We start from the raw sequence: 23,243 nt of genomic DNA on the forward strand, positions 1-23,243 counted from the left end.
TTTTTGCAATTCACCTGTCCTCAAGAGAAGCAGGCTCGCATAACAGGGTAGCAACTGTCTCCAAGGGCAGGGCGAGCCATTAGACTATGGTAGGCAATTGCCTGGGGCCCTAAATGACTCAACTTGAAGCTATGCTCCTGAAAATATAAAAGAGTGACAATTCAGAGAAATGTGGAAATTGATAAAATATCTTATCAAAGTGGAGGAAGAAGGAGGAAAGCAAGCCACTAAAATTTTCTGCTAACAAAGATAAACACTTCTGCAAGCAAAAGTGGTAAAGCTTTGTGTGGAGACATCAGTGCCAATGACAAGGTAAACACTTCTTTCCCTCATGATGGAAAGAGGTGTTGCAAACTTTGCTTTCACAGTAGCAAAGAAAAGCTACTATAGCAAAGTAAACTTACCGTTGTACCTACTCTTGAACATGTAACATGGCTGTAAAGATTCTTAGTCATCTGGGTCATGGTGCTGTATATCCTGAAGGGTTGAGTCAAGAGCAACTGGACTTACAGATTTTTAAAGACGTTTCACCTCTCATCCAATAAGCTTCTTCAATTCTGAAGAAAAACTGAAGAAGTTCTGAAGAAGAACTGAGGAAGTCTTTGGTGGCGTTCAGATCTAAAACAGTCCTACGTTAAAACGGTGCAAGGGGTGGTGGGGCCAGGAAGTCTAGTTGGAGTCACAGATTAAAGTGTTCATTAAGGCTCAGCAGGAGCCAAGACGGGATTTTACAACTCTGGAGAGTTATCAGAGAGTCAACAGTTTTATCTTTCATCACAATGACCATTAGGTAAACAGCCGTATACGGCGTTCATGTTACAAAATAAACCATCAGGAATGTGTGCTTGCATGTATGTGATTGGCCATCAGGTTGTGTTGCAGCAAAAGTTAAGCCTGGTTCAACTTTTTTGCCGGATAACCTCTGTGTTTTTTGCCAAGCTATCTGCGGTGGCACCCCCACTGCGTCAAAAAACTACCGCCATTCAAATGAATGGAAGGCTGTGTTTTTTCATACAGAGCTGATGTCGTTCTGAACACCGCCTTTAGGGTGAGAGGTGAAATGTCCAGGTTCGACATGAAATACTGTTTCCTGTCCATGAATGTGAGGGTAACCTATGTAAATGCTTGCAAGTGATGTGGACAATGACAGATCTTAAATTTTACATGTTAATGGATGTGTGAAAAAAGTAGAACACAGTTGTACCCTACGACTGAACCCAATAAATCAATTTTTGTACCCCTGTCACTTGTGGCTTAAAAAATACAACTACATACCCCAAGTGACCAATGTGTAGCTTAATGAGTAAACACCTTATGCAATAATGAGAATGGACATCTTCCTTGTTGCTGCTACAGGTAAGTTAACTCAAAAAGGGACCACGCAGACAGACCAACTGGAACGAGTCACTCAAGGATCCCTCACCAGCTTCCCATCTATGAATACTGCCAACAGTGTTTACTGGAAGCACCACTGTGGAGTCTTGTGGGCATCTGGGAACCCCCATCAATCTGCTACTTTAACTGACTTTGTAACTGCATTATTAGTTCAGACTGAATTAGTACACATACGTAACTTTAAACCATCAGGAACTACCCTTATAGTGTACACGGTACATCTGTGAAAGATGTACTTTTGACAGAACTCTACTCATCCTGTACCTCTGTGTGTATGGTCAATGGGATGAAAGAGTGAGTGGGATTTCCATTTAAGTACAGTGGATAGAAGCTTGCTGCTAATGAAAAGAAGTATTTATTAGGCTGCCAATCTGATTGTCAGCCAAACTCCCTCAAGGGCTTATTGAAGCCTGGGATCCAATCTACCCAGCAGATAGGGAGCATATCTGAACCAGGGTCAACCATTTGCGAAGCATTTTGACTATGCTTATAAAAATGATAAAAGAATTGGCTTGAAGTTACAGTGTGGTACGCAGAGGAGAAGAAAAAATGGCTTTGAACAATGCTGTTCAGTTTCCTTATCTTCCCAGGGATGCCTGAGGCCACAAGTAGTGCCCCAGCAAGTGTTCTCTGCTCAATCTCCACTCCCACACCCAATTACAGCACAAACACACACACACACAAACACACACAGAAGAATGTACCATGAGGGACCACCAGCTGTTGTAGTGACCAAGGGGAACGCCCAAAATACTAATGATTGAAATCTGCCATGCACTCTCACTCACACATGCACTCTCACACACACTGAAACACACCTAACATCAACATGTTCAGGCTCTTTACACTCCGGGATTTCTTTCTCTGGCTCGGTTATAGGAGTTAAGTAAACAGTTACAACTGAGATCATACCACACTCATCCAACAAGTTACGAACACTGTAACTCATTAACAAGTAAAGAGCTCATGAGAAACTCCCCAGGTCATCACATACCATCCTAGTCATTAATTTCTCATTGTCCTGACTACACACCACGCAGCTGACTAAATGTCTGTAGTGCTAAAAATATATCTCACATCCTACTACAGTATGTGACACCTGACATGAACAGAATGCTGAGGAGGGCTCACTTGGCGTCTCATTTCAAAACCATTTACACTCCTCTCCCTTTATTATTCCTATTCATTTCCAGTTCTCACGCTGTTGAAAGGCAAACTATTTAACCTACAGTGTGCCCGACACTTGACATCTATAAATCATAACATCCAGTCATTGCTGCATTCATGCCCAGAAGTCTTACTTTTATGATTCATTGAAAGGGCAGGAGAATGGTCGTTTCAGCTGCGGAACATCGCTTTTCAATGACCAGCTGCAGCTGAAGTGGCATTCGACCCATTCCTCTACTGCGTGTGTCTTAAGAGGGTCCGGATGGTAACCTAACCACTTCCTGTATGCCACCTAAAGAGAAAATCAGTCCACAGCGTGATTTCTGCATGAAGAAATGGCAATACTCCTGTAATGTGTTACTGAGGCAGAAAATCTCTGGTTATCTTAAAGTAGCTCACAGGGCAGAAGTGACAACAGTGACTGAAATCTGTGAACAATCCAACTTTTCTAGGCACAAAATTCACTGATAACACCATATCCACGCACACTTTCATTCATGCCCCACAGTGTGGCACAGTCAAGTGTGGGTAATGTGATATCGTGCTTCTGGAACAGACCCTTAGCAAGCAGATGGCTGGCTATTCAAAAATGTCTGGATGCTGGAACCCCAAGCAAAAGCAGAGAAAAGAGGAGATTGAGGTTCAAGGCTTGGCTTTGTCGCCACAAGAATCTTTGCAAAGGTTGCATATGAAATGTGCTCTCAAACATTTGACCCTTTTCAAATATAATTTGTGAGGGTACCTTATTCTCCAATGAGACCAGGAGAAAGACTATTCGGTGAGGATGAGAGGCTTTGATTTCAATCAATTCTTAAACTTCTCATACAAGATAAAATCTGACAGCTGTTATAAAAGAGGCAAACCAGCTGCTGAACTGAACTCCATCTTCCTTTTTGAGCCGTTTCAACTAAATCAAGAACACACCCAGAGTGAAGGCCTTACTGACTTCAGACTCACATGGCAGGCTCACACACTGCTGGGTCATCAGGTGCAACACAGAGGCTGATCTTGTGAGGGCCAAGCCTCACCTACAGTAGTCTCCGAACAGCTGAAATCATAGCACATGACTGTCTCTAAACATGCACACCCTCTATGACAGGAAGCATTTCAACATTCTCTGCTAAGGCTTAAACTTGCTATGATGCTTTGTCTTGAAATTCACAGAAAATAAATGAAGAGGGCCAACTTCAAAAAGCTGTTTCATTCTACCTCATATTTCGCCATGAGCAGTGTAAACAAACACTATCTATCATCACCCATCACTGATATCCATTCCAGATTATAGTAGGACCACACATCAAAAATCCACTGAACTCTTGTTAAGTTCAACAGACACTGTCAAAACAGATCATTTCTGTTTTCTAAAGCAGGCACTAAATAGGCAGCTGTGTATGTCCAGCAGGTGAAGAAGGCATTTGACATTTGGCTCAAACAGACAGCTCACACACATTCCTGTATCAGCTGACAAAAGAGTGTGTGCACCGGGTGTGTGTGGGGCCTGAAGCTCTCCCCATAGTCCTATCGCTACTGTATATCCATTGTAGTATGTGGTCTCGTCTGTGCGTCTGGGGGAAACCGGCATGTAAGATTATAGACTATCTTGATAAATATGGTTGAAAAAGAAGACTGTTCACTGCTCCAGCTGTTTAGACTGTGAGGGGTTTTTTTTACACCCAATTAAAAGCAGAACTTAGCAACCATTTCAGATTTTTCAGCATCATACTACTGTAGCTCGGAAATATTAAGATCTTGTGTTATTCAAGCAAAACTGATGTGAAAAGCAAATTATTTTTTGCACATGGCCGCTTACAATGAATGGACCACAAAGTCTACCTATTCCTAAATGTTTCATTTTAACAACAGATGGTCTTGAACTTACCTGTTGGGTCAGTAAATAGGGTGAATCAGCTGTCCATGATGTTGATTGAAATAGAACCTCACATCCACGGCAACAAGCAGAAAGTGATGAGATCCAGCTCCACTTTACGATACTGGTAGTTTTCCCCCAAAAGCCGGCGCAATTTGGGGAAAGTTACAGTTCTGCAAATAGAAACAAAACTCCGAGTCCTAAAAGTGTGTGTGCGTGTATGTCTGTGGGTGGGTGTGTTCCCCTCACAGGCGGTCTCTGTTGTTTGGCGGTGAGCGCACAGGACAGGCAGGTCTCTACATCTGAGGGGGTTTGAACAACAGCCAGCGCAGCGGACTGCTGAGACAAGTCTCAGTGAGTCTCAGACTCAGTGAGTCTCGGTGAATCACACAGCAGGAGGCAGGAAGCGTAACGGTGACGCCTTCAAAATACAGCCCCAAGCTGTAACACTGTAGCAGCAAGGGTGTAACTGAGAAAACCAAGATTACACTATGGAAATATTATCCATTAATTATATTGCTAACAGTACTTAATCAATATCATATCATATTACATCATATGATGCATAATAACAGGCTATATTATATTATATTATATTATATTATATTATATTATATTATATTATTCACCAAATGTTGGACCTTCCAGACACGTGTGTATTTATTCTATAATTTAAACCCCTTCAATACACACTTAACTAATTATGTGACTTGTGAAACCAGTTGACTGCACCAGTGATGATGGTTTAGGTCTGTCCGATGAAAGGGGGTAAACACTTATATGTAAATAATCAGGCTGTTTTGTGTTTTATATTTGTAATTAATTCAGACTGTAGAGATCTGTTTTCATGTTGGCATTAAATGGATCGTTTTCTGTTGATCAAAAGAGCCACATTAGATCTACTGTGATTCAATGTGTGCCTGTTTGACACTGTCATCTCTTTACTATCCCACAGTATCCTCGATACCCTAACGAGACAATACGCTTAAGGCGCGTACAAAGTAATAAACAAACAAAAGACTGCATTATTTTTTATCCAAACAAATTGGCCATTGAGTATTGAAATACAATGACTGTATTACATACAGCTACCACAGCTAAAGCATTGTGCTTTTATTTGGAAATTTCTACTCAGACATGTTGCTGTGTTGCTGCTGGCTTGAAACTGAAGCTGTGGCTTTGTGCAATGGGACCAGTTCATACTGCAGACTTCTTGCAGTTTGGCACGCTGGATTCATTGTTGAAACATGAACAGGATTAAAACTTGATCCCGAGTGTGACCATTTCTCAAAAGTGCTTTTCAAAACTTACAACACATATCGAAAAATGTGTTTGTGCATGCTCACAGCTCTACAGTGTTTCTGATTATAGCAGAAGGTTGTTTATTTGAACATGCTAGTTTCAATAACGGGTTCAAATTCTAATCATCACTCTTTTTATAACCATATCAAATCATATATTAATTTATGTCTTTACACAATACTGTATGTAGCCTATTCATAACTACAGTTTGTTGTCAATGATAGTCATTTTGTTCTGTTGTGGCAGACAAGTGAGAACATTTTTTTTATTTATCTATATGACTAAACACCAGTTTTATAATCCCTCAAGACGGAAATGAACAATGTCTAGAGTCATAACGCTTCTCTGGGCCAACCAGAATGACGTGTGACTGCCCTCTGCTGGTCAAAGGTTGATTTGTCTCTCAAATATGATATTCAAAGATATTATATAATATACAAACAATGAAAGTTCTATCTATCTATCTATCTATCTATCTATCTATCTATCTATCTATCTATCTATCTATAGCTAAGCTCTACACCTCTAAAAACAAAACAAAACAAAACAAAACAAAAAAACAGTATTTCAGTATCAAATTTATTTATTTATTTATTTATTTATTCCAACACAGATACAGGGAGTGTCAGGTAAGTTATTGAGTTCAGCCTGCTTTGACTTTACAGGCAAGGCAAGTTTATTTGTATAACACATTTTATAAGGCCAATTCAAGGTGCTTTACATAATCTTAAAAGAAACACAAGTTAAGAACAGAGACATAGATACAGGGTAGGTAAAGCTATAAGGGCAGGATGTTAATGAGAAGTATGTGAGATTCAGTCAAAGGCAGCGCAGAATATAAGACCGAAAGGTCTTATATTCTGAGCTCCTCCCTGTGTTTACCTTTTTGACACTAGACGACCTTTGTTGTCAGTCTGTATCATGGCTATAAAGTGGACAAAGCAAATTAAAAATGTCATCCGAGTTTTGTTTGACTAAGATGAGTCCCTAACTCCTGATATGAAATGTTGGTGATATGCACACATTACGCTCTCAGTTGTTCACCAGTTAACGACTGAAATCAGCTTTGTCAAAGTCAAACTTTCTGCTCAAATGTCAAAGTTTCCAGAGTTTCCAAATAAATCGTGGCCATAAACATTTACTTTCCTTCAGGAACCACAGTACTCACTGGCTTTCTGGAACAGTGTTTGGCTGTGAAAACATGATTTACTTTTACAATGGAACTCCTGCAACAACAATGTAGAGAGCAGGACGGAGGAGTTTGACCACAGTCCATATCCTGTGATAGGATATATTCACCCTGACATGTGAATGGCCCGAATAATGTTCATCTACATGGTACAGTCCACTGACACCTGATCAGTAGCACAAACAGGTAGAATAATTTTTCCTTACTGTATATCAATATGCAGGATTTCTGATTCCTACATATAGTGCCTTTGTGTCATTTGTCGTCACCATAGGAGACTTACTGTGATTGTGCCACTGCTACTGAGTTCACAGTAAACTTTTCTCTGGGTAATTTTTATGTTTGTATTGTTATATGCTTTAATATTGTAATTTTATTTTGTAATGTCTGTCTACTTTGTACATACAACCTCTATTTCATGTCTGTCCGCCAACAAGGATCCCTTCTCTGTTGGATGGAGGGCATCATATCCTGTTCAGATTGTAAAGCCCTTAGAGTTAAATTTATGATTTGTAATTTTTGTCTAAATAAAATGGACTTACTTTAAGAGCTTTTTACTGTGTTTCCAATAGGAAATATGTCTGTGAGTTTATGCTGACCTTATTGTATTTTTAATGTACTTTTTTTGCATTACCAATGATATCACGGTACCAGAGATGGAAAGTAAGTACATTTACTCAAGTATTTTACTTCAGTACAATGTTGAGATACTTCTATTTTACTTGAATACCTCCATTGTTTGTACTTTACTTTTACTCTGCATTTCAAGCTTTTTACTCTACTACATTCATCTGCACAGCTATAGTTACTACTTACCTTTCAATTTAAGATTTTACAGTTAAAAAAAGCTTATGACACGCTTATTAAATACATTGATATAGATTGAATCAGGGGCTCCCAACATTTTTTTTTACATAAGTCTACATTACTCAGGGCTCCAGCCTCTTGGTCACATTTCAGATGTATATGAGTTGTTTTTAGACGCTCTACCAAAGACATTTACCGCTACCTTAGATAGTTTGATTTATATAACTGCTTTAGGCCCAATATTCCACAAAGAAGCAAAGTCTCAGTCCAAAAAATGAAAATACATTTCTGCAGTAGAATTTGTTTTTAGTATCATTAATTATCTCATGACCCCACAAATATATTTTGTGACTCACTGGAGGTGCCTGACCCCTATGTTGGGAACCCCTGAACTAAACTACCAAATATATAAAGCACCTCCACCAGCTACAGCAGTAAAATCTTACTTACAGTATGTGCTGATGCATTAGTATCAGTATTATTAGTATGAGGTTGTTAACAGTATGAAATATCAAATAATGTCAATGTCAAATAGCCTATACAAATAAATCCGTCACAGGGGCCATTTACTTTTAGTTTTAACACCTTATGTCCATTCGGCTGCTAATCATAATAGTAGCCTAATAATTTTTTTTCAATTGTTGTATTTGGTAGCCAACCTTTACTATTTTGTTATTTAACAGCACAGGTCAGATGGCAGTATGTTTTTGACAGCCGATGGTGTGACAGCACAGCCATGTGACGGGGGGGCAGGCTGTGGAGAAACGGGGGCGGGTCCTTGCTCTGTTCTTACCTTTACTGCTACCTCACCTGTCAGGTTAAAACTTCAGGGCTGTAAATGTTTTATGACTGAAAAACGCGCCAGTATACTAAACAGCACCATGGAGTCGCCTGTGAAGGATTCCTCCGTCAGACCGGGTTTTCAGAGAGTGGAGATCCAGAAAACGACATGGGACGTCCCGGAGAGATACACTGCGCTGCGGTCGGTCGGCTCCGGTGCTTACGGGACAGTTTGGTGAGTTTACCCGGGCAGGGCATCTGGTATACTGGGGAAGAAAGTGCGGCAGAGTTTGTGTCAGTTGTTTGTCCAGCAAAATGCAAGGTAAGGTTTGTGCCTTTTTCTTTAATAATCCTATAAAACATTTGTAATCCTGTTACCGGGACGGAAGTGTAGCCTATAATTAACCGTGGAACTGCCATAAAATATTCAACATAGAAACAAAAAATTATGACAGTATAGGATGTATTTGTTCCCTGTTTTATACTGATGGTGAATCCCAGTTTAGGGTAAAACTGCCCCTTAGGCTATGAGTATTTTCATGTAATAAAACACATTAAGGCTTAGCCTATATAATGTAAATTATCCACCTCTAACATATTGATAAAGCAGTAGTAGGCTAACACTGATAAACATGATAAAAATGACTAGGTGTGTTGTAATATTTATTTTTCATTCATTTCATTTACATTTCATTTCAACATTGCTCAATGTTCAAAGGTGCTCACCATCAATATTTAAATGCTTTGCATCACAAATGATTTTCTATAGGCTGTCTAGATTCATGTAGGCCTTAAATCTGCATTCCACCTTCAGACTATGCTGCATGCCGTCCAAGAGGCCTAGATTACTCTGACATCTGCTAACAGAAGCACTATTGTCCGCCTGAGGCAAGTCAACAAGTCAATGCAGGTCCTCCGATACGACAAGAATCTTCTCCACCAACATAGAGCAACCCCCGCCTACAGGAACACAAGATATCTAATGATAAGCCACTGACTGACAGTGACTGACTGACATGAGCTTATTACAGTTTTAATGGTATTTGGTCAGTATATAGTTAGATGTTGGCCAACAGAGGGGACATCGACCCTGAGCAAGTTGGATTTCCTTTCTATAAGAACAGCAGGAATTTTAGTAAACAAATCCAATCCACCAGTGCACCACCACAATGTGTCTTTTCACTTTACAAACTCAAACAAAAACTCCAAATAATCCTTAACAAATTATTCTCAATGTACTGCAAAGTCTCAATGCGGAACACATATTATATACAGTATTACACGATTACAACAGTGCTGAAACAATATATAGATTAATCTATCAGTCAACTGTCAGAAACATAATTTGCCAAACTAAACAATTAACTGATTAACAGAAAAAAAGTAACTATATGAGCCATTTCATAAGCACATCGATCAGCCTGCTGTGGGTCTTGTCTCTGATACTGGGTGTGTTCCCACTTATGAAGCTCCGCCATGGACCAGAAGACCAAGGAGAAGGTGGCCATCAAGAAGTTGTATCGGCCCTTCCAGTCCCTCATTCACGCCAAACGGGCCTACAGGGAACTCAGGCTGCTTCGCCACATACAGCATGAAAATGTAAGACCTTGAGTAAAGGATCCAGTCTATTTGTTCAACCCTTATTCAACCAGGCAGGTAAAGCATCAACTAAAGAAAAAGATCTTAATGTGTTATAAATTACAATAACTGACTCTCTTATATAAAGTCACCACTATCAAAGTGGCTCAGTAAACTAAGATCTGTGCTAGCTGGTGTAGGTTTAATCTTGCTCACAGTTTTCCATTTTTCTTCTCCCTCTTTAAAGAAAAGTAGATTTTGAGGATAAGCAAACTTTGTTGACCGTTCAACAAAAGCCCATAATCTTATCCATGCTCCTGGCCAAGCTAGGAGTGTTGTGTATTGTTTGAACCCTCATGGTTTAGTATTTTCGGTGGAAACCTTTGAAGAACTACACACACTTACATCACCCTCTAACTCCTATTTCTTGGCTAATCTTTGCAAGGCACTGAATTCAATGAGATCCAACATTAAATGAAAGTGTGCCATTTGGAGACATATCAACAAAAGCTTTGTAATCTCTTTTATATCTTATATCTTTATATCTGTTGTTGCTTTCTGTTTTATTTAGAATAAATAGAGGAACTGGCTTTTTTTTAGCATGAGCTCAAACTTCATTATCAGAAAATCCAAGGACAATAATGGACGCATGATCTGATATAGATATGATCTCTGTCTGATGACTGTGTAGCACCAAAGAGGCTGACTGTACTTTAGAAACAGAGTTGCAGGACCCACAGAAACATGACTTTTACACCACAGGTCACTCCAGGGTTATGCAGTGTCAATTTGCGCTCCATGTGACCTCTTTAGAAATGTAGAGTGTGTGTGTAAGTGTTTCTGTGTATTAACAGACAAACTGAGACAAATATTTTGGGTTAACCACGGTCTTTGCCACATGTTTCCTTAAAGGTGATTTGCCTCCTTGACGTCTTCACACCTGATTCCTCGCCGGAAAAATTCCAAACCTTGTGAGTTGAGAGTCAGGAACCACATTCTTCTGCTAGCTGTTGCAGCTTGTTGAGACCCTGTGTGCTCCTGTGTGCAAGAGCAAGCTTATTCATGTTTGTTTTGGCTGCTTTTTGCAGTTGTATTTCATCACCATAGCAACAAGGACTTTTATGGATTATTGTAGTCATCCACAGTATTTAGACCTAAACTTTATAGTATATTTCTTAACTATTTATATATTTTTGTTTATCTTCTCTCTCTTGCTGTTTCTCTCTCTTGCTCTTCTTCTCTAGTTATATGGTAATGCCGTTCGTAGCCCAGGATCTAGGCCACATTATGAAAAAGCGGAGATTAACTGATCGCATCATCACATACCTGTTCTACCAGCTTCTAAGAGGACTCAAGGTAAGTGTGTATTTATTTACTTGACTGTAACATGACAGGATGTTTTATTTGAAGCCCATAATGCCACTGACATAAAACATTTGCTGGAAATACTAAGATACATTTTTTAAACCGATGTGTAGGCCTGGTATATAATAAAACTAGAAAAGGTCATATTTTCTGAGAAAAAAAATTGAAGTGTGCTCGCAGCTAAAGATTTGCAGTTGAAACATTTGAAATAGTTGAAATACAGGAAGAAGTGGCAGTCGAAATACAAATAGTGAAAGAAGTTGAAGTGGCAGTTAAAATGGAAATGCTAAAAGAAGCTGAAGTTTCAGTTTAAGTATAAGCACTGAATGAAGTTGAAGTGTTAATTTAAGGGTTAGTGCCAAGTGAAGTTGAAGTATCAGCTGAAGTGAAAATGCTGAAATTAGTTGAAGATTGAGAGGAATTTAAATTGTCAAAGTGTGATAGATTGAGTTGGAAGTGTAAGCTGAAGTGTAATCACTAAGAGCAGACAAAGCAACTGAAATGTCAGTTGAAGAGTACGAGATGAAAGCAGCAGAAATAGTTCCCAGAGATAACTGAAGCGTTTGCACTCAAAATAATTGAAGTGTCAGTTGGTATGTAAGCAGCGACAGCAGTTAAAATGTCAGTTGCATGAGCATTAAATGTGTCAATTAAAAGTTTAGTTTCATTATTGTGTTTTAAATTAAATAATTAACGTGTTATTTCATAGAATTTCCAAATGGATTAGCAAAAGGATTTTTAAAATAAATAAATATAAAAAATATAGATTATTGCTGCTTTAACTTCTCTCATGCAGTCAATCTGCCAGACAGAGGGAGCTCTCAGTGGCAGGATGTTTTGAAATGATATAATTTAACTGTGAATTGAATCAACTGATTCTTATTGAAGCAATTTAAATAAGAAAAAAAAATGTATCAAATGTTTTATTTTGAACACTGAGAAAAGTCTTTAAGTATTCTGCTGACAAACTGCTGGATGCACAATATTAGATCATATCAATTCATTATCAAAGGAATTAGAAGTAAACAGCATGGCAGAGCAATGTGTCAGCATATCAAATGTAATGCTTTCAATGTAGGAACTATGAGTGCCGTTAATGGACAGAAGGTAAAATGTGGACGTTTGACTGCTTTACCCTTTATGCCTTGCCACTCAATGCTAGTCAATGTTTAACCGAGAGTGCTCAGTGGAAACAAAAGGTAAAGCACGTTTTAAAATGGAAACAAAAATACTTTCTCCTAAATGTCCCTTTGTCTTTGAAGTCAGCTTCCTCCTTATCTTTGTGTGATTGTCATCTGTAAGTGCTCCTCTGTGCTGTGAGATCAATGCAGATTTGCTCTATGGGCTGGAAAATACACAAAACACAACCCTCACAATTAGCTGCGGGTGGAGACTTTGTGGTGAATGTGATAATACTGTTTTTTTAAAATGCACGTACCATGAAGTTAACAGCAGGCCATAAGCCTCTCAGAGCATGTGGGTCAGCCCACTCTGATAAACAAACATTATTCTGCATGCTGTTTTATACTCTGTGTTTCAATCTCTGTTTTCCTTCTTTACAGTATATTCATTCTGCAGGGATCATTCATCGGGTTGGTATTTGAACATTTCATAACACATCACTTACTGCAGCCTTTGTGTATCACTCATAATCAGTATGTGTTTACTTCAGCAGTGCACTTAAAGGAATGGTTCGCATTCATAGTTCATATCTGTCCACTAAATTTGAAGCTACAGCAGCTGGTTAGCTTAGCTTAGCATAAAGACTGGAAACAGGGGGTAACAGCTAGCCTGGCCCAAAAGTAACAAAATCCTCCTACCAGCACCTCTAAACCTCACTAATTAACATGTTATATCTTGTTTGGCTAGGTGTAGTAACTTCCTTGAGTCTCCACTTGCTGCCTGGTAACCTCACTGTGACAAAGAAGTCACTGTGTCTTTCCAGGAAAGAATTCCACATACATTGCCCCCCATAAAACCAGATTTTTCTACAGATTACACTATCTGTAGAACTATCCATCGGCTGACTGTTTGTATGACATGACATGACATGAGAGTTGTAGTGCTCTTCTCATCTAACTCTCAGCAAGAAGTCAAATAAACACATTTCCCAAAAAATGTCTAACTTTTTCATAGTGTATTTACTACAAGTCATGAAGAAACTTCTTGTGGTTTGGTTTTAGGATCTGAAGCCTGGTAACCTTGCTGTGAACGAGAACTGTGAATTAAAGGTACGTTTTAAAAAAAAAAAATCAAAACCAAAAATGATGATTAGTTTCACCTTTACATTTGATTAATTCACCTTTTATCCATGACTTAACAATGCTCAACACAGCTAACATTACAAGTGTGTAGACATACAGAAAATGCAACAAAAGAATCTTGAAAAATTGATTATGGCTAAAATAGACATCATTTCATCTTCTCAGTGGTGAGCCTAACTGTAACTATTCTCAGATCCTGGACTTTGGCTTGGCAAGACAGACAGAGAGTGAAATGACTGGTTATGTTGTGACACGCTGGTACAGAGCACCAGAGGTCATATTCAACTGGATGCACTACAGTCAGACAGGTAAGATTATTACCTGCTGCCTTTAATACAAATAGTCATTTTCATTTGTTACAAATATAACAGCATATTGCAGTATGCTATGACAAAATATTACATTTTTGTTATTAAAATTCTCTCTCTGTTCCCCTCCCTCACAGTGGACGTTTGGTCAGCCGCCTGTATCCTGGCTGAGATGATTACTGGCAAGGTTCTTTTCCCTGGACATGACAGTATCCTCACACATCCTGCACACTGTACTGTAATAAAACTGTGTAGGCTTAGTTACAGTAGCCAGAAACTCATACTGAACCTGGCCTTTTTAATGTTTAAAATAAAGAATTCTTGAAAACACGTGCAGCGTTGTAAGGCTTAAAGGTGCACTCCGTTGATTTTACACATAGTCAGTTCACTTGTCATTTGTCAGCCTGTGAAAACTGTTGTATAATATCTTCTGTGGCTCTTGAGGGAGCTTTTTAAAATCTAGGAAAACTACCCTGATGATTATTAAAGCCTGTTAAAGCCATGTTGAGTTGCATTATGGGAAATGTAGGATCCATATTTTTGGGGCTTGACCCATACTAAGGACTAAAGTCATATCTTGGCTGCTTCAATTTTAAAATCTGATCTAAAGTATACGATGTGTTCTGTGCATTCTGAGGCCTCTTTAACCAGCCTATTCAGGTATTGATCAGCTGAAGAAGATCCTTCGTCTGACAGGAACACCAGACTCCTCCCTGGTTCAGAAGATGCAGAGTAAAGATGTAAGTTATGTTACATGTGCAATGCCTTAATATTCTGGCTAACATGAGTATTTCTTAGCCTACCAGTTTTTTGCCTACCATTGCAATTTGTGTCGTTTTGTGTTCTTAATCATAAGCTCTTGCATTGGAATAAAATATAACCATTATTTCCTGTTTTCCAGGCGCAATCATATGTTCAAGGTCTACCTCCGCAAAAGAAGAAAAACTTCAAAGAAGTGTTTCCGTCCATGGACGAAAAGGGTGCGCTGAGCTTCGTCTACTAGTTGACTACAAACTGAAATTGACATTACTTTTTATAAATTGAAAAATAATACAATTTCCTCTAACTTTACCTAATCATTTTGCATGTCTTTGCAACATTTTCTCTACCAAGGTGAATCATCATGGCCAAGATGCACCCAACTTCTCTATTAGAATTTTGACCTAGATTGTTGGGAGCAGTGTCACTTACATTATTATCCCCTGCTATTAATTATTAACTAATAGGAGGTTGAACTTGTATTGAAAGGACTTCTCAAATGTCTCAGCTCGATGGCCAAGGAGTGCATGAGAAATTTTGAAAAACTGAAAAGTATTTTACTTCTTGATGCCTCCAGCTGTGGACCTGCTGGAGGGAATGTTGCTGCTTGATCCAGAGACAAGGCTGACAGCTAAGCAGGGACTATCCCAGCCCTTCCTGGCTGAGTATCATGAGCCAGAGAGCGAGCCAGACTCTGAGCCTTATGACGACTCCTTCGAGAGCATGGAGCTCGCTGTTGGGGAGTGGAAGAGTAAGTATGGCTGCATAGACTGTTACAGTGAGGTTGTGTGTTTTACAATACAAATATGAAGCCTGAAACTTCTATATGTGTGATATAACTGAGAATAAATTTAGTATTTTTCATATAAGCATATTAGACAGATAGAATACTACGTAGTGAAGAGAGGCTTAGAATACAACTATAGAGGTAGTTTTATGGGAACTTTCTAATACTGCTTTCCTTTTTTTTATCCAACCAGGCCTCATCCACATGGAGATCATGACCTTTGACCCTGACAACCCCAGTCAGACAGCCATGTAGGACATGGTGACATGCTGGCACCTCCCAGTGTTTGGTTTCAATACATACACATACTGTAAATGTCAACAACAATGTCAGGTTAAGTAAAACAAATACAAAACAAAAGTAAAAACATATTTGGGCCTGAAAGACTTTTTTCATATTTAATTTTTTGGTGCATTTGATATATATTGTAATTCAGATGCATGGTAACACTTTACTTTAAGTGCCCCTATTTAGCATTTATAATCAGTATAAAAACAGTTAATAAATGCAGTATACTATATAATATAATGTAGTTGTAAGCAGATATAAGTATTTGTGAACAACTTGAACTCCTCCCGTGGACACACATAAGCTGAGGCTGGTATATAAACATAAGGAATGACAAAACACAATAATATAAAATATGTCTTCATAAGAGAAGTTATAATTGCAAAATACAACAAATAAAATTACCATATATCTGCTTAGAACTACATTATGGTGTGTTATAAATAATTTATTAAATGTTCATATACTGCTTATAAGTGGGACTTAAAGTTTTACCAAGTGTATTTTAATGAAGGGAGGTTTTACTTGGTATGGTGACCTGTACAGGACAAATGTCTAAGAAGTTAATGCTAGAAATAAGCTGTTTCTTCTGAAATATTTAGACACTTGCATTGTTAAATGCTGTCATCTCTTTTCAAAAAGTACAAAATATTTCAACAAAAATAATCTTAACTCAAGGTTCAGTAAGTAGGTGGATGTTGAGTCTTTCAAAGGTCAACAATTAACTTTTACGCTCTACAAAATATTTGTTTTATTGACAACTAAAACGCAGCTGTAAAGGAATGTGTGGATGTCACTTTGGAGAACAGACTCATGAACTGTGTGTGTGTGTGTGAGAGAGAGAGAGAGAGAGAGAGAGAGAGAGAGAGAGAGAGAGAGAGAGTGTGCGTTGCTTTCCGTACTTGTCAGGAGATCGCTGTGGGGTCACCTTAACAGCTGGTGTAAAATGTTGACATTACATAATATATTATACCCTGGCTCATGATGAAAAATAGATAGCTACATTTATCTTACTTAGGACTACATGGACAGTAAGTGTATATATATATTTTTTTCTATGTTTTGTGTTATATGATATTCACAATATGTAAAGGGTATGTAGTGTGGTAATTTGTTTTTGATCATTTTATCCTGATTGTTGGAACCCAGTCTCAATAAAATGTTTTAAAATAAACTTTTTCTTTATTACATGTTGTGTTAAATGTGACTAATTTAAGGAGCATGGCTAAATAATTGAATGGGCTCAGATGGAGACAAGTAACATAAATAAATAACATGTCATAGAAGTATTTCTCTATGTGGGTAGAGTAGCCAAAAACTTTATGGAAGTATAAAAAGTATGGAAGTAGAAGTGAATGTAACTGTAAATATAATTATTTGAGAGAGAGTACAAACAATTCAGCTGAAAAAAATAAATGTGAAAAATGTCATGAGTAGAAAAAGGGGGAAAAAGTTACAGAGACACTGCTGTCTTGTTCATGACTGACATTGTTTTGACAACAGATGATCTTCAACTACAGAAGAAGACTTAGACCCGTATAGAGCTACAACAATTAATCGATTAGTTGCCAACTATTAAATTAATTGCTGCCTATTTTAAAATTAATTATGTTTTGATTTTTTAAGAGGAAAATTTCCAAATTCTCTTTTTCCAGCTTGTCAAATGTGGATATTTTCTGGTTTCTTTAGTCTTCTATGATAATAAACTAAATATCTTTGGATTGTGGACTGTTGGTCAGGACAAAAGAAGACATTAAGGATGTCACCTTACACTGTGGGAAAGAGTTATTGACATTTCTCACAACTGAAACCCACAACCGTAGTTGCAGCCCTACAACCGTATTTATAGTTAATTTGTTAAGAAACATCATGCCGTAGATACCAGGACAATTTTCCCAGTCTTCATATTGTAAGTGTGACCACAAAATATTATTCTCTGACCGTACCAGTCACTGTTTGTCTTCCATACTTAAGATATGACAAATCTATTAGCAAAGCAAAGATGAATGGACTGTGTAACCATATTTCCAAAAATGTGAATATAGCCTGAGCCCTTGGTTCAGGCATAAAACCACCACATCCAGTCAAATGAAGACAAGAAGAAAATCTGTCCACAGATGCACATAAGTGGTCAAATAAGTCTATAATCTGGCTGAAAACCTGCATTTAATAACATAATGACCTTTTGTATGCAAAACAGAGACAAACTAGTGAGATCCACTGAGATTCACCTGAATAAAGCACAGCAAATAATAAAACAGTGGCATTTATAGCTCACATAATCATAACAAGAACTTTAGAATACACATATTGAATGGGGGTGTGGCAATTGCAGAACTGTTTCTTATGCAAATAATATGAGGCCAAGAGTAAACTTTTCTGTACCAAGAATGACAAAATATAAAAATCCAGCTTGTAGTCACTAGAGGGCAGCATTATATCACAGCATACAGTCTTTGAGGAGGACACAGATGGGCCGATTGTGTTCTTATGGAAAACTGGTAAATGATTAAAACAATATTACTGTATGTGTGTACATATTTTAAACAATGATATATTTAAGATCAACACATTAGAAGTGTAAGAGTGGGATACCCAAAGACACAAGGACTGGCCAACACACACAAGCAGATAACATTACACCATGTCTGAATGCAATCATGTAATTGTCTTGACATGTCTATCTAATTAAAGTAAAAGGAAAAGAAAAAGGGGTGGGGACACTTTTCTCTGGCAAAAAAGTGATCCCAGTTGGATGCCAAAAACCACAACATGCACATAAAACTAAAATCACAAAAATCAAGTCAAATTCCTTTTAAGCATACGTGTACATATTTGGAATAGAGATGTGCATTAGTGTCATCTTCTTTAATTGGTTGAGAGCAGACGTCCGAAAGAGACGTCCTCTCCACATAGAATAAATTCCATCGAGCATTTTAGGTTTTTAACAGTTTAGTAATGATGTGAGCTTTATCGTGTTAATTGCAAAGGGTTTATTATTGTATGTCATATATGCATGTCGCATATTTTCATTTTGTCTTGTTGGGTGAGTTTGCTTTTCTGTTAGCGTGTATGTTCTATAATGCTCCTGTTGTTGTGAAGGCAAAATAGCCTCTATAGCACGTGTTATTACTTTTATCACTCTGTAAACATTTATTTTTATTTAGTAATGCCAAATAAAATGTGAAAACAACTATATTACTAATGAAATATTTATTAACAAAATAATTCAAGAATTCATTTGAAACTTAAAATTACATCAAAGCAGCAACACACCCATTTAAACCAGAAAAAATGTAAATGTAATGTAAAAATGTAAGGTAATGGAACTGAAAAAAGGGAGAGTCAGAAAAGCGTGCGTGCATGTGTGTGTGTGTGTGTGTGTGTGTGTGTGTGTGTGTGTGTGAGAGAGAGAGAGAGAGAGAGAGAGAGAGAGAGAGAGAGAGGAGTATATCTGGCCTGTGAGGGCAGCATCCCTGGTCTAGCAAGATGTTATCACTCTTTACAGAAGAGAGATGCACTGAGAATTAAAACTAATTTCCATATAAACAGTAAATACATATCAACAGAGTATGCACTCAGTTGAAAAACTTAAATCTAAAATTGTAAAGAAAAAAAAAGATGCACTTTGAATGAAAACAAATTGTCATGCAAAAAGTGAATACAACTATAGAATCAAGGTAGTTTCCAAGTGCCTCTTCAGCTTGCTTGGCACCATTGTCCTTTCTAAATTTGCGTTCTTGTCTGTACTTTGTGTTCTTGTAAAATGTCATCAATTGCAGCCAAAGTACTGTCCCAATACACTTTGACTACACCTCTGTTATATCTAAAATCAATAATCAGTTCCTTGGTTTAGATACATTAAGTCCAAGAATTTGGTATCACACCAAGAAATAAAATCAGTGATAATATTTCTGTGGCCTATTTGAGAAAGGACACTAACGCAGTGTCATCAGAAAATTTGACCAGAGAGCTGCTCTCTGAGTGCAGCTCAGAATGGTAGTGTAAATAATAAAAGGGGCGAAATGATGCACTCTTGTGGCGAGACTGTGGACATACGAAATCCTCTGCTCTCTGTCAGTGAAGAAGTCCAAAATCCATAATACAAGCTAGTGAGGCAGATCAAAATCACAAAACTACCTTTCAACTAAAAGCTGTGGCTGCATCATATTGAATGCAGAGAAATAGAAAAGTCTGCAAACAAAAGCCTGGCTTGGGCTTCAGCTTTTCTATGTGTTTATATACTGTTTTTAGCTTCTCTTATCTCATCTCATCTGAAAATGAAAAATGTATCTTTGAACTGTGAATTTTATCTTTGAACTCTGGCCTTTTCTAAACCACAGCTGGATTGCTGTGTCCAACATTGAAGTAAACAAAGAGAATGACTGTTTTAATCCAAAACTTATCTGTGCTCAGGCATCTTTTTTGTCCTTCATGCATGAACTGCACAGTCATTTGTATTTAGCACCTCCTTTAACTGATTGTTTCTGCTTTATTCTATGTTAATTTTATTTTATTTTATTGTAAATACGATGTAAACTGAACTTCTTCCTCTTGGATGAATAAATTCTTACCTTATATTTCTATGAGTCTGCGTCCTGCAAGACAGAAGCATTTCACATGTTACACCCCATCACAACTCGTGTTTCATGTTTCTGCATGGGTGTGTTGTGTTGATCTCTCCTTACTCTCACATTTGGCAGACTTGTAAAAGACACCTTACCACTTTGTGTTGTTTTCACATATTAGTCATAGGTGTGGCACGTCTTCAATAACCACTGGCATTACCATAGTCAGTCTGCAGCAGCCAGATTAACTTGCTAGCTATCTTTAAAGTAATCAGTCTATCTGTCTGTTAATCTATTAATGCCAGATGCTCAATACAAACAGGATTAAGCTTGTTGCATAGATCAGCTTGAACAGGTACAGACAAGTTTCATGGTGTAGAAGATTAATTGAGCAATTCACTAGCAAGGACCAAGTTAACAAGATGTGTATGAATGATTTTTTAAGAAGAACAATTGATGTGCGTAGTTCTTCTGCTTGCTGACTGTGTTGTGGGGAAGCTTATAGGGAATCCACCATAGGACCCAGGCAATGATGGACCCCTCAAGATCCTATGAAGAAGAGGAAGAATCAGGAAGCAACAGGAAGAGAGAAATAGAGGGGGGTGGGGCACAGAACATGAGAGCGAAAGAGGAGGAGGGTTTGGTGGTATTTATAGGAAGTGGTGCAGTTGAGATGTGGTCCTGCTCCTGAAACTTCGTTAAATAAACTTCAAATAAAATGCACAACTTTGCTTGTACAGCAGCAGTTTGTATATTTTAGGTTTGTTATATTTACTTAGTATGTTTTCATATCAGTATTTGTGCCTGGGAAACTTACTTAAAAATCCAGTTCTTTCACCTTAGAGAACTTGCTGTTGAAGTGCTGAATGATGAAGTCTGATTTGCATGTCAAATGTTATTTTGTGAAGTTGTTATAACTTTACAAACAACACATTCTCATTCACACCTGTCATCAATGGTAATTGTTAATATAGTTGCAATCTCTACAGGTCAGTGAAGATCATTTAATTACACTTAAAAGATCCCCTCCCATACATCTGACAGCATGCTAAGCCAACACTAAAACCTGCCCCAATCATTGCTTACCAACTGCCAAGCTTTGAAGTCTTACACATGCTAAAATAATGTGTAAGACTGGATTACCAACCAGGCAGTGAGTAACTGCCCAAGGGCCCCAAAAGCCCCAGGTTTACCCCATATCATTTGGGCCAATGTAATTTGATCAGTCGCAAATTTGTTAGAAATTTGCACCACTGAAGTACAATATCAGCAATGACAGGTCCTCCATTCTCCATCTTGGGGTCCTGGTCTTGAAGAGGGACTCTGCATCTAAATCTAGTTTTATGACATTAATGCTTTAGTTTATATTCTCATTTGTCTTAGTTGTTGTTTGATATATTTTCTTTAATAATTGATTAATTGTGAGGTGTAAAAAATGTCAGAAAATAGTGAAAAATGCCCATCATCATTCCCTGAATCCCAAGGTTAACACATTCAAATTACTTTTTTTGTCTGACAAACTGTCAAAAACCCAAAGCTGAGGAAATTAGCAAATATTCACATCGGAGAAACTCATAACAATGAATTTTTGCTATTTTGTGTTAAAGTATGATGATGGACTTGCATGGAAGCTCACACTGGTCTGCACCTCACTGTGCGTATGGTCTTAAAACAGAAATTTGTCTAACAACAAACTTTTGCCCTGGGACCACATAGAAAGTTAACCCAGCTATGAAGACCTTGTATTAGAGGTCAAATGATGGTGGATTTTTGAAGGGCAATATAATAGCGATAGATTGGAGCAGGAAAAAGTTCGGAAATCTTTGACTTTCTTAGAGACTGGATAGCTGTTGAACTGAACATCTAAGTCAAAGTAATAAACACCTAAAACCTGCTTATCCTCCCAAAGTCATGGCGAAGCCACTAACCAGCTGTAGGGATGGGTATGTTATCTTATCCATACTCTCATCTTTATCAATACCCTTACCAGTTCTTTTTCATTACTAAAAAAGAATAAATTCAAAACAGGATTAGAATTGATTTATATTTTAAATACAACTTAATACTTTTTACATCTATTGATAGTCACATTGATATTATATCGATGACATTACACCTTTCACTATAGTTTCATGTCTATATATAGTGTCACCAGTGTGGGTCAGCCTGCACGGTGCACGCCGCGGCAGGGAGCCTCTCTGGCAGGGAACTCCAGTGAGAGTCGGTGACACAGAGTTTCTTTTCTTGACTCCTGCTCGTTTTCTGTGATATTAGTTCAAACCTGGACTTGTTTTACCTGCTTCCAGAGGGAGATTAGGTGTGGTTATTTTCCTTATATGTTGTCAGTTTCCCTCCTGAAAGTCAGTTTGGAGGTTTGTTTGTCAGAGTGTGTCTGGCTCGTTTGGGGATTTTCTTCACTTGGAGTGGTGACAGTGGCGGTTTAACTGGTGGAATACTCAATATAATCAATCAAAAAAACCTGTCTTGTGTGAGGAGTGTATGTGGCTGACACAGAAGTAGCCCCAACCAGACCCCACCATGCCCCTCAGAAAGAATGATGCTTTCACCTCATATATTAGCTATTTATTTATTTTTCACAGTTAAGCACACACTTCTTAACCTTTTTCTGTGTAAATTAAATATAAATGAAATTCATTATGAAATGATATGAAACATTCTATTATTGATGGACATTGTCAAAGTCAAACTGTAGAAAGATAGGGCTGGTAGTAGCAGCGCTGCAGCAGCAATGCTGTTTGTGTGGACACCACAGGCCTGCGAGACGCAGTAGTTAAGCATTGTACATGTGCTGCTCAGGT

The 23,243-nt window shown here is 38.0% G+C and overlaps 2 protein-coding genes across 2 annotated transcripts in view; one reads left to right on the forward strand and one right to left on the reverse strand.

Moving 5' to 3' along the window:
* plxnb1a (plexin b1a) overlaps positions 1–4,771 on the reverse strand; it is a 66,532-nt gene extending 61,761 nt beyond the window's left edge. Inside the window, exon 1 of the mRNA XM_067591450.1 lies at positions 4,442–4,771. The gene's annotated coding sequence lies outside the window, so the exon portion shown is untranslated. The remainder of the gene's footprint in view (positions 1–4,441) is intronic.
* Positions 4,772–8,538: 3,767 nt separating this feature from the next.
* Positions 8,539–17,044, forward strand: zgc:171775 (STKc_p38 domain-containing protein). The gene is made up of 12 exons (XM_067591451.1): positions 8,539–8,742; positions 9,977–10,106; positions 10,998–11,056; positions 11,330–11,441; positions 13,013–13,042; positions 13,634–13,681; positions 13,908–14,022; positions 14,160–14,231; positions 14,683–14,762; positions 14,924–15,002; positions 15,359–15,532; positions 15,762–17,044. Exons 1-12 carry the CDS (start codon positions 8,573–8,575, stop codon positions 15,821–15,823), a joined length of 1,131 nt encoding a protein of 376 aa, XP_067447552.1. The 5' UTR covers positions 8,539–8,572; the 3' UTR covers positions 15,824–17,044.
* The last annotated feature ends 6,199 nt before the right edge of the window (positions 17,045–23,243 follow it).

This window comes from Thunnus thynnus, chromosome 6 (genome assembly GCF_963924715.1).
Source record: "Thunnus thynnus chromosome 6, fThuThy2.1, whole genome shotgun sequence".
In the NCBI taxonomy this organism is placed as follows: Eukaryota; Metazoa; Chordata; class Actinopteri; order Scombriformes; family Scombridae; genus Thunnus; species Thunnus thynnus.